General features: G+C 46.6%; 1 protein-coding gene across 4 annotated transcripts in view; it reads left to right on the forward strand.

The window, feature by feature from the left end:
* Positions 1-1,894: 1,894 nt before the first annotated feature.
* Positions 1,895-12,572, forward strand: part of LOC139234056 (tubulin polyglutamylase TTLL13-like) — a 45,342-nt gene continuing 34,664 nt past the window's right edge. For all 4 annotated transcript variants that reach the window (XM_070864934.1, XM_070864937.1, XM_070864935.1 and 1 more), the window contains exons 1-4: positions 1,895-1,944; positions 7,954-8,241; positions 10,646-10,686; positions 11,654-11,772. In XM_070864934.1, coding sequence (XP_070721035.1) covers positions 1,913-1,944; positions 7,954-8,241; positions 10,646-10,686; positions 11,654-11,772 — 480 coding nt within the window. In that variant the 5' untranslated portion in view covers positions 1,895-1,912. The remainder of the gene's footprint in view (positions 1,945-7,953; positions 8,242-10,645; positions 10,687-11,653; positions 11,773-12,572) is intronic.

The following is a 12,572-nucleotide window of genomic DNA, read 5'->3' on the forward strand; positions in this document are numbered from 1 at the left end:
ATGTTTCCTAATTTCACTCCTGAAAGGTCTAATTTTTAGACTATGCCTCCTCGTCCTCAAATACTTAACCAGTGGAAATAGTTCCTCTCCATCTACCATAGAAACATAGAAAATAGATGCAGGAGTAGGCCATTCGGCCCTTCAAGCCTGCACCACCATTCAATATGATCATGGCTGATCATTCACATCAGTACCCCTTGATCCCTTTAGCCGTAAGGGCTATATCTAACTCCCTCTTGAATATATCCAATGAACTGGCATCAACAACTCTCTGCGGTAGGGAATTCCACAGGTTAACAACTCTCTGAGTGAAGAAGTTCCTCCTCATCTCAGTCCTAAATGGCCTAGCCCTTATTCTAAGACTGTGTCTCTTTTTTCTGGACTTCCCCAATATCGGGAACATTCTTCCCGCATCTAACCTGTCACGTCCCGTCTGAATCTTATACGTTTCTATGAGATCCCCTCTCATCCTTCTAAACTCCAGTGTATAAAGGCCCAGTTGATCCAGTCTCTCCTCATATATCAGTCCAGCCATCTCTGGAATCAGTCTGGTGAACCTTCGCTGCACTCCCTCAATAGCAAGAACATCCTTCCTCAGATTAGGAGACCAAAACTGAACACAATATTCCAGATGAGGCCTCACCAAGGCCCTGTACAATTGCAGTAAGACCTCCCTGCTCCTATACGCAAATCCCCTAGCTATGAAGGCTAACATGCCATTTGCCTTCTTCACCGCCTGCTGCACCTGCATGCCAACTTTCAATGACTGATGAACCATGACACCCAGGTCTCGTTGCACCTCCCCTTTTCCTAATCTGCCACCATTCAGATAATACTCTGCCCTCGTGTTTCTGCCACCAAAGTGGATAACCTCACATTTATCCACATTATATTGCATCTGTTCCCCTTAATATCTTGAAAACTTCGATCACATCACCCCTTAACCTGCTAAATTCATAGGATTACATTGGATATACGACACAGAAACAGGCCGTTCGGCCCAACCAGTTATGCTCCACTCGAGCCTCCTCCCATCTTTCCTCATTTAAATCTATCAGCATAATCATTTATTCCCTTCTCCCTTATATGCTTATCTAGCTTCCCCTTAAATGCATCGATACTATTCACCTCATGGGTAAAGAAGTTTCTTCTGAATTGCTTATTTGATTTCTTGATGGCCTTATATTGATGGCCTCTAGTTATGTTCTTCCTCACAAGTGGAAACATTCTCTCTCTATCCACTCTATCAAAACCTTTCATCATTTTAAAGACCTCAATTAGGTCACCCTTCAGCCTTCTCTTTTCAAGCGAAAAGAGGCCCAGCCTGTTCATCGTTTGGAGGGAATACAATCCTAATTTGTATAATCTCTGCCCATGGAGCCCAGGTATCATTCTGGTAAACCTACACTGCACTCCCTCCAAGGCCAGTATATCCCCAGAACTACTCACAATGCCCCAGGTGTGATCTAACCAGGGCTTTGTATAGCTGCAGCATAACTTCTAACCCCAAGTATTCTAGTCCTTCAGATATAAAGGCCAGCATCCCTTTTGGATTATTTTCTGTACCTGTTCGTGATTCAAGCACAGACTAGCATTTTAGTCCATTTACACACATACATGGCATAATAATGAATGCATCAACTAAACGCATGCACCAACACTTATTTTGCTGCGAATAAGAATAATGAGCTAATCAGAAATCAAGATTGCAGAAACCCAATCATAGCGTTGGTTATTTTATTTTAACCAATGGGCGTCGACCTGCTGCTTTAACAGCCAATAGTCGCCGTCCGAGTGTCACTATGCAACCAATCAGCATCACGCAGCGCAGGCCACCAATGAAAAAGCCGCAGCCTTGGGGCCAATCAGAAACGGCGTCCGGTTGCCATGGCGACGCAGCCGGCAGAACCTGATGTGCGGCCTAGCGGGGCGGGCGGGCGCCAGGTGAGTGAGTGAGTGGGAGGCGGGCTGATTTACATCGAAAGCCGGGATGGATCGGCCGCGCCGCCCGGCACTTTGCACCGGGAGGCGGTGGGCCCGGGAGCGGGCGGGAGGCGGCCCGGAGCCCCTCAGCTTCCGGCCCCTTCACTCCCCATAGCAACGCGCCGCCGGCCCTTAGCAACGGGCTGCTGACCAAATTTGGGCCAACTTTTACCCAGAGTGAATTATTCAATCTGATCCAAGATAAATCTTTAGTTAACTGGGGGGGTTACCAGGTTAAAGCAGTTAACCTAAGGCTTAGTATTTGTTCATTCGAGTTTAATTTTTGTAAATTCAAGTTTAATTTTTTGTAAATTCGAGATCGAAAATGCATTGCATTGGGTTTTCAATATTCAATATAATTATATGTGGGGGTGGTGCATTTTGGTTGGAGGAATAAGGAGGCCTCACACTCCCTGGAATATAAGAGTCTGAATGGGGTAGAAGAGCAAAGGGATCCAGGGATACAGCATCACAAAGCTGTACAAAAAAAATAGATTATCTGGGTCATTATCAGACTGCTGTGTGTGGGAGCTTGCTGTGCGCAAATTGGCTGCTGCATTTCCCACATTACAACAGTGACTACACTCCAAAAATACTTCATTGGCAGTAAAGCGCTTTGAGATGTCCAGTAGTCGTGAACGGCGCTATATAAATGCAAGTCTTGCTTATTAAAATAGCACTGCAGGTTAATAAAGCCATAAAAATGCAAACCAAGCACCGGGGTTCATTTCTAGAGGGATGAAAAGCAGAGAAGTTTTTAAAAACTTGTATAGAACCTTAGTTACACCACACTTGGAGCACTGTGCACAGTTGTGGTCGCCATATAGAGGCACTGGAGAAGATGAAAAAAAGATTCACCAGAATGATACCAGAACTGAGAGGTTATAACTATTGGAAAAGATTGAACTCTTCCCCCGGATGCTGACAGACCTAACCCACATCATTCCGCGGCAACCTTGTCCCACCCACCCTTTCCCTCAACAACTATCTGTCCCCTCTGTGACAGGGACTATTGTTCTCGTATTGGACTGTTCAGCCACCTAAGGACTCATTTTTAGAGTGGAAGCAAGTCTTCCTCGATTCCAAGGGACAGCCTATGATCGGTGCCTTCGCTGTAAAGAAATGGCTAAGATCTGAAGTCAGTGTTCAGGCCAGAGAGCTCCGCAGTGCGTAGGAGAGAGTTAAGGCATTGTGCCACCTGTAGAGGGGGGTCTGTGCTTACGCCCCGCAGTGGTAATCGCAGCCACAACAGCATCTATGTGCGCAGTTTTTTATCAAGTTGTTCTGGCTGTGTGCAAACTTCACAACATAAATTGCATTAAAAAAAACACTACACGTGTTGGAAATCTGAATGAAAATGCTCCAAATCTCAGTCAAACATCTGCAAAGGGAAAAGTCAGATTAACATTTCAGGAGCAAGGGGACAGGCCCTTCATCAGAAGTACACAATGTAGGGGAGACCCTTTATGGGATTGATAAGAGCAGAGGTTAAGTGGGATCCAGAGCTGGACTGCTCCATAGAAGCAGCTCTGCATTGTACATGCGTTACAAGCTGTTACCATAAAACTACAATGGCGAGATCAAAGATTTACAAGAATATTACCAGAACTGTGAGGGTATCCCTATCAGGAAAGGATTAAAAGGCTGGGTCTCTTTTCGCTTGAAAAAAGAAGGCTGAGGGGTGATCTAATAGAGGTCTTTAAAAGGGGAGGTGCAACGAGACCTGGGTGTCATGGTACATCAGCCATTGAAAGTTGCAGGTACATAGAAACGTAGAAAATAGGTGCAGGAGGAGGCCTTTCGGTCCTTCGAGCCTGCACCACCATTCAATAAGATCATGGCTGATCATTCACCTCAGTACCCCTTTCCTGCTTTCTCTCCATACCCCTTGATCCCTTTAGTCGTAAGGGCCATATCTAACTATCTCTTGAATATTTCCAACGAACTGGCATCAACAACTCTCTGCGGTAGAGAATTCCACAGGTTAACAACTCTCTGAGTGAAGAAGTTTACCCTCATCTTGGTCCTAAATGGCTTACCCCTTATCCTTAGACTGTGGCCCCTGGTTCTGGACTTCCCCAACATCGGGAACATTCTTCCTGCTTCTAACCTGTCCAGTCCCATCAGAATTTTATATGTTTCTATGAGATCCCCTCTCATTCTTCTAAACTCCAGTGAATACTGCAAGCGGTCAAGAAGGCAAATGACATGTTGGCCTTCATAGCAAGAGGATTTGAGTATAGGAGCAAGGAGGTCTTACTGCAGTTGTACACTGCCTTGGTGAGGCCACACCTTGAATATTGTGTACAGTTCTGGTCTCCTAATCTGAGGAAGGACATTCTTGCTATTGAGGGAGTGCAGCGAAGGCTCACCAGACTGATTCCCGGGATGGCAGGACTGATCTATAAAGAAAGACTGGATCGACTGGGCCTGTATTCACTGGAGTTTAGAAGAATGAGGGGGGATCTCTTAGAAACATATAAAATTCTGACTGGATTGGACAGGTTAGATGCAGGAAGAATGTTCCCGATGTTGGGGAAGTCCAGAACTAGGGGTCACAGTCTAAGGATAAGGGGTATGCCATTTAGGACCGAGATGAGGAGAAACTTCTTCACTCAGAGAATTGTGAACCTGTGGAATTCTCTACCACAGAAAGTTGTTGAGGCCAGTTCATTAGATATATTCAAAAGGGAGTTAGATGTGGCCCTTACGGCTAAAGGGATCAAGGGGTATGGAGAGAAAGCAGGAATGGGGTACTGAAGTTGAATGATCAACCATGATCATATTGAATGGTGGTGCAGGCTCAAAGGGCCGAATGGCCTACACCTGCACCTATTTTCTATGTTTCTATGTTTAAAGTTATAAAAGGTTTTGATCGGGTAGACACTTGTTTGCACTTGTGGGAGGGACCAGGACTAGAGGCCATCAATATAAGATAGTCACCAAGAAATCAAATAGGGAATTCGGAAGAAACTTCTTTACCCAGAGGGTGGTGAGAATATGGAACTCGCTGCCACAGGGAGTGGTTGAGGCGAATAGTATCGATGCATTTAAGGGGAAGCTAGATAAACATAAGAGGGAGAAGGGAATAGAGGAATATGCTGATAGAGTTTGATGAGGAAAGATGGGAGGAGGCTCAAGTGGAGAATAAACGCCAACATGGACAGGTTGAGCTGAATGGCCTGTTTCTTTGCCGTATATCCTAGGCAGTTCTGTGTAACAGTGAAAAGAGTATTGAACATTCATTGCTGTAATGTTATTTTTCCCATGTGGTACAGGACCCCCGGTAACTTGCCCAAGTGGTAATTCTTCATGTGTGAGCAGACAGTGAATGTTGGCAATCACATAGGCGACTATAAAACATAGAAACATCAAAATTAGGTGCAGGAGCAGGCCATTCGGCCCTTCGAGCCTGCATCCCCATTCAATAAGATCATGGCTGATCATTCAACCTCAGTACCCCTTTCCTGCTTTCTCTCCATACCGCTTGATCCCTTTGGCCGTAAGGGCTATATCTAACTCCCTTTTGAATATATCTAACAAACTGGCCTCAACAACTTTCTGCGGTAGAGAATTCCACAGGTTAACCACTCTCTGAGTGAAGAAGTTTCTCCTCATCTTGGTCCTAAATGGCTTACCCCTTATTCTTAGACTGTGACCCCTGGCTCTGCAACTCCCCAGCAATGGGAACATTCTTCCTGCCTCTAACCTGTCCAATCCCGTCAGAATTTTATATGTTTCTGAGATCCCCGCTCATTCTTCTAAACTCCAGTGGATACAAGCCCAGTTGATCCAGTCTCTCCTCATATGTCATTTCTACCATCCCAGGAATCAATCTGGTGAATCTTCGCTGTACTACCTCAATACCAAGAACGTCCTTCCTCAGATTAGGGGATCAAAACTGACCCAAATAGAATACGCTGCCTGTCGCCCAAACTGGAGCACGGGATATCAGTTAGGAGTAGGAACTCTGGCGGCTTTGATTTTTTTTCCCCAACACTCCCAAACCCAGCGAGTTCAAGTGTCACAACCCAACTATTGCCCTGCCTGAGACCAGTTATCTCAGCTCAGACATGGTCTGACTGGCTCAGTACCACACCAGTATGTGCATTTATCCGTGGAAGCACTGGGGACATCAAATGAGAATTTGTTTATCGCAACATATAGTGTGCGGTTGCAGTCACTTTACAGCCAGCTTTCCAATAGCCTGTGACAATACATCGCTGCACAATGGGCATGGAGCTCTTTACCAAAGCAGCTGCTGTGATACAGTAGTAAACAACCTGTATTCCCAGTGAGTGCCAGTGTAATAGAACACTCTGTCTGCCATGGGCTAGTCAAGGGGATAACGCTTAAAGTCAAAAATAATTTGGCTGCCTATTGAAAAATGGTGACATGTAAATGCTATCTGAGGACAGGGTGGAGGTCCGTTGGAATTCCCTGCCCCCCCCCCTCCCCTTTCACCATTGTCAGTACCAGTTGACATTCACTGTCAATGAGGCAGAGTCAGCATGGATTTATGAAGGGGAAATCATGTTTGACAAATTTGCTGGAATTCTTTGAGGATGTAACGAACAGGGTGGATAAAGGGCAACCAGTGGATGTGGTGTATTTGGACTTCCAGTAGGCATTTGACAAGGTGCCACATAAAAGGTTACTGCACAAGATATAAGTTCACTCGGTTGGGGGTAATATATTAGCATGAATAGAGGATTGTCTAACTAACAGAGAACAGAGAGTCGGGATAAATGATTCATTCTCTGGTTGGCAACCAGTAACTAGTGGGATGCTGCAGGAATCAGTGCTGGGACCCCAACTATTTACAATCTATATTAACGACTTGGAAGAAGGGACTGAGTGTAACGTAGCCAAGTTTGCTGATGATACAAAGATGGGAGGAAAAGCAATGCATGAGGAGGACACAAAAAATCTGCAAAAGGACATAGACAGGCTAAGTGAGTGGGCAAAAATTTGGCAGATGGAGTATAATGTTGGAAAGTGTGAGGTCATGCACTTTGGCAAAAAAAATCAAAGAGAAAGTTATTATTTAAATGGAGAAAGATTGCAAATTGCTGCAGTACAGCGGGACCTGGGTGTATTTGTGCATGAAACACAAAAGGTTAGTATGCAGGTACAGCAAGTGATCAGGAAGGCCAATGGAATCTTGGCCTTTATTGCAAAGGGAATTGAGTATAAAAGCAGGGAAGTCTTGCTGCAGTTGTATAGGGTATTGGTGAGGCCACACCTGGAATACCGCGTGCAGTTTTGGTTTCCATATTTACAAAAGGATATACTTGCTTTGGAGGCAGTTCAGAGAAGGTTTACTGGGTTGATTCCGGAGATGAGGGGGTTGACTTATGAGGAAAGGCTGAGTAGGTTGGGTCTCTACTCTTTGGAATTCAGAAGAATGAGAGGTGACCTTATCGAAACGTATAAGTTATGAGGGGGCTTGACAAGGTGGATGCAGAGATGATGTTTCCACTGATGGGGGAGACTAGAACTAGAGGGCATAATCTTAGAATAAGGGGCCGCCCATTTAAAACTGAGATGAGGAGAAATTTCTTCTCTCAGAGAGTTGTGGATCTGTGGAATTCGCTGCGTCAGAGAGCTGTGGAAGCCGGGACATTGAATAAATTTAAGACAGAAATAGACAGTTTATTAAACGATAAGGGGTTATGGGGAGCGGGCAGGGAAGTGAACCTGAGTCCATGATCGGATCAGTAATGATCATATTAAATGGCGGAGCAGGCTCAAGGGGCCGTATGGCCTACTCCTGCTCCTATTTCTTATGTTCTTATGTTCTTGTGTCTTCTCCTGTGGAGAACCACAAGGGTCAGGTACCTGGTAGCTGCTGAATCTCAGCTGAGTTTGAGCAGGTTCGAGGGGCCAAATGGCCGACTCGCTCCTATTTCTATGTAAGCCTGAGGATGTTTTTGCAAATCCCTTTCACCAAGTCTCTGCGTCTCACAGAATGAATGCTTCTGGGGCCAGGAGTGATTCCGAGGGAGAATCAGCTGAAGAGGAAGCCGAGAATGAGGAAGAGAATCTGATTGAGGAGTCGGAGGAGGAACGAGCCAGAGTGCCAAGGAGGAACATACCAGTGAGAGAGTTGTTGAGGCGCATCAAACAGCCCAAGCGGCTGGGAGAAGAAGAGAGACTTCACAAACAGGAGCTGATAATATCCAACCAGAACGCCGAAGGAAATGACAATGCCATTAAGGAAGAGGTGCTCAAGAAGAAAAAGAGGAAGAAACGCAGGTATAATCAGGACTGACCTTTTACTGACCTCTTCACAGGTCTTTCACAATTATTAACATCACTGTCACAATGTTTTCTACTTGCACCAACCCGTATCTCTTGGCCACTCCCTCACACTGACCAGTGTATCTCCCGATCACTCCCTCACTCTGACCGGTGTATCTCCTGGTCACTCCCTCACACTGACCGGTGTATCTCCCGATCACTCCCTCACACTGACCGGTGTATCTCCCGATCACTCCCTCACACTGACCGGTGTATCTCTCGGTCACTCCCTCACACTGACCGGTGTATCTCCCGGTCACTCCCTCACACTGAACGGTGTATCTCCCAATCACTCCCTCACACTGACCGGTGTATCTCTCGGTCACTCCCTCACACTGACCGGTGTATCTCCCGATCACTCCCTCACACTGACCGGTGTATCTCCCGATCACTCCCTCACACTGACCGGTGTATCTCTCGGTCACTCCCTCACACTGACCGGTGTATCTCTCGGTCACTCCCTCACACTGACCGGTGTATCTCCCGATCACTCCCTCACACTGACCGGTGTATCTCTCGGCCACTCCCTCACATTGACCGGTGTATCTCCCGATCACTCCCTCACACTGACCGGTGTATCTCCTGGTCACTCCCTCACTCTGACTGGTGTATCTCCTGGTCACTCCCTCACTCTAACCGGTGTATCTCTCGGTCACTCCCTCACACTGACCGGTGTATCTCCCGATCACTCCCTCACTCTGACCAGTGTATCTCTCGGTCACTCTCTCACACTGACCGGTGTATCTTTCGGTCACTCCCTCACACTGACCGGTGTATCTCTCGGCCACTCGCTCACACTGACCGGTGTATCTCTTGATCACTCCCTCACGTTAATCAATATTAACCTGCATCTTCTGAATACTGCTCCCATATCTGGGGAGATTCTTCTAAAACCTTTCTCACATTCAGAGACACAATATAAATAAAACGTGTTGCCGTGAAGTTGACCCTACGCTCGGCTCCAGCCTCCCATTTCACTCTGTCGCAACGTTCATTTTTTCTCTCTATTTTCTATTTTGCTTCTCTGAACTTTCCTCTCTTAGTCTTTCTTTGGCCCATGGGACCATTCAACACACTCTTCCTCCCCATACCCTCATAGTGTTGAGATCCTGCACACTGTGACAGGACCTCAAATCTGCGGATCTCCTTACCTCCCTCAGACTACCTTCCTCCAACATTTTTGGTGTTGGAAATCACAATGGGGCTGAATTTCTGCTGCCGTTTAGGCGGACTCCTGCCACAACTACTGCAGGAGCAGCCGTGACCTAACTGTGCCAAGTCCACAACTAAGCTGCCCAGCTCTCTAAGGTGGTGCAGCCTCTGCCCGTCCCCTGGGACCAGAGGTGGGGATGCTCTAGACTGGCAATTCTCGCTTGTTAGTCCAATATGGAGGCTGGTGCACCATGAGAGGAGGCATATGTACTCCTGGAAGGGTGCAAGAGGGCCCCAGAGTTGTGGAGGGGGGGGGGGGTAGCGGGTGAGGCCGGGGGAAATTTTGTGTGGACTGAAGGGGCCAGGTACCCCCGCCCCCCCAGGGAGGCAGTCGGGGCTGGCAGACATTTGAGATGCTCAGAAGACGCAGGAAGCCCTCTTGCAAATCAGGTGACCTCTTACTGACCCCACATACTCTGGCAGGGTCAGCAGCGAAGACCACTGGCAGCGTCAGCGCCAGAGGCCACTGACAGGATCAGCAGCGAAGGTCACTGGCAGGGTCAGTGCCAGAGGCCACTGGCAGGGTCAGTGCCAGAGGCCACTATCAGGGTCAGCAGTGAAGGTCACTGGCAGCGTCAGTGCCAGAGGCCACTGGCAGGGTCAGCAGTGAAGGTCACTGGCAGTGTCAGTGCCAGAGGCCACTGGCAGGGTCAGCAGCGAAGGAACTGGCAGGGTCAGCAGTGAAGGTCACTGGCAGGGTCAGTGCCAGAGGCCACTGGCAGGGTCAGCAGCGAAGGAACTGGCAGGGTCAGCAGTGAAGGTCACTGGCAGGGTCAGTGCCAGAGGCCACTGGCAGGGTCAGCAGCGAAGGAACTGGCAGGGTCAGTAGTGAAGGTCACTGGCAGGGTCAGTGCCAGAGGTCCAATATTCAGGCCCAATGTCAGCATCTAAAAAGAGGAATTATTAAATCTTTTAGGTGGCTATCTAACAGATCTGCTGCATATTCCCATAGTTCTTTTGTTTTTAATTTATGTTTCCAGATTTTTTTTTTACCTCAGAATGAGTTATCGTGACTGCTCTACACTGAATACTAGCTTAACTGTTGAGCCATCGAGTGGCAATGCTGAACCCAGGCCAGTCATTTCCCACAGGGAAAACTGTAACTTCTGCTTACTTTATTGAGATCTCAGCCTCTTCTTTCTTGCAGGTGTATTGGAATAAATCTGCTCAATTGCAAGTATGATAGTGGTGAGTATCAATGAAATTAGGGTTAATGGGATCAGGGAGTGGGGGGAGACTCGCACAGATCTGTGCAACACATAGGGGTTTTTGCACCTCCAAATTCCTCCACTCCTTTCCTAAAGGTGCTGATTCATTTTGGGGTGCAATTCTGTGGGTGTCTGCCACTCTCTGTGGCTTGCTCAGGTAGCTGTGTGTGAGCCTAAACAGTGAGTGTTGGCTAGGCTGTTCAATTTGGGCCTATCTGTGATGCCTGCACTAATCACTGCGTCCCTGGAGTCCGTACACATGGGCTTTCCAGCAAGCAGGAGCCCTGACTAATTCCACCTCCCACCCCACCCTTTGCTGCCCCACGGATACTGGTTGATCAATCAGAAATATAACAGTGTCTCCCGATTGCTGAGATAGGGTAGGTCAACACAGACTATCAAGTTAAACCTAGGACCTTCCTGGTATCTGTAGCTGAGTTCCACATCAGGCAGTGTATTCACCCACTGCTCTATTCTTGTATACAGAGACCAAAATATATTTCAGTAGTCTACACTCTAAAAGTCTCGTTTGATGGTTTTTTGTTTTAATACTGAATGTGATGATGACTATTCCATTTATATTGCACTTAAATGTTTAATTACTGAATTCATTAGTCAAAGTTTTGCAAATTATTTTCTATCTCTTTATCCCATGAAATTCTCTTCTTTATCTCTCCCACTCTTACTCTTATGAACTGTTCATTCATCCTGTCTCTTTTAGACATTGCTTTCTTTTTCTATTTCTCTCTGTTTCTTATCGCTTCTATCTTTCTCTTTCTTTTCTATCTCTCTACCTCTATCTCTTCCTCTCTCCCCTACATTTCTCTCTCTCTCTCTCTCTCTCTATCAATCTCTTGATATCTCTCTCTCTCTCTCTCTCACTGTGTATCTCCCTCTCTGCCATATGACAATGGTTTATGTCTCCACCCTCTGTTCTTGTGTTCCAGTCCGCCGTGCAGCTCGTCGATATGGTCTGAAGGAGGTTGGGGAGGATGAAGAGTGGATATTGTACTGGACTGACGTCTCGGTTTCTCATGAAAGAGTTATGGAGATGAAACGTTTTCAGGTCAGAATCACAGCACTGAGGAGGAAAAGAAGAAATAAACATTATAAAGGGATTGGTTTCAGACCACAGTACTGGACTGGCATTTTGTCTTAAAACCTTTTTATTTCTGAAGAAGAGTAAGTTATAAACTATTCTTGAGTTCCACTTACTGTTATGATGCCTTTTTAATTTTAATTTTGTTACCTAAATTAGATGCTTGTGGAAAATCAGGATATATTCTTATAATTTTAATTGTTATCTGATGCATGATCCTTCTCTCATCCCGAGTCTCCAGCCTCTCTGTTTCCATTGCAATCATGTCTCCACCCCCTCTCTTTCTCTCTTATCAATACTACTCTGTCATTACTTCCCTGAACCTTCGTCTCTTGCTCCTCCCAACCCACAGATACACCGCTCTAAATGCTCTGCTTCCTCCCTGTTGAAACAGAAGTTCACCATCGCATCTAATAAGAACATAAGCTCCGCTATTCAATAAGGTCATGGCTGATCTGATCTCGGCCTCAACTCCACTTTCCTGCCCGCTCTCCCACTCCACTTCATTCATTCCTCAAACTGTTGAACTCCGTCTTCACTTTGGCCAGCTGCCTGAGGCTTTTAAAACCCAAGCTCGGTGTCACCTCATCGACATTCCCGCCAAGTTGCATGGCCGTGCAGCGGTCTGGAGGTCCTGCGCAGACCACTCACCGGCTCTTACATTGAAGAAACCGCGCATGCACGGAGATCTGAATGGGACTGTGCACGAAAAAAATTCGAGGGAACATTGCACCTCATCACTATTTCATGATTTACCTGTCTGCTCT

Source organism: Pristiophorus japonicus, chromosome 21, assembly GCF_044704955.1.
Source record: "Pristiophorus japonicus isolate sPriJap1 chromosome 21, sPriJap1.hap1, whole genome shotgun sequence".
NCBI lineage: Eukaryota > Metazoa > Chordata > Chondrichthyes > Pristiophoridae > Pristiophorus > Pristiophorus japonicus.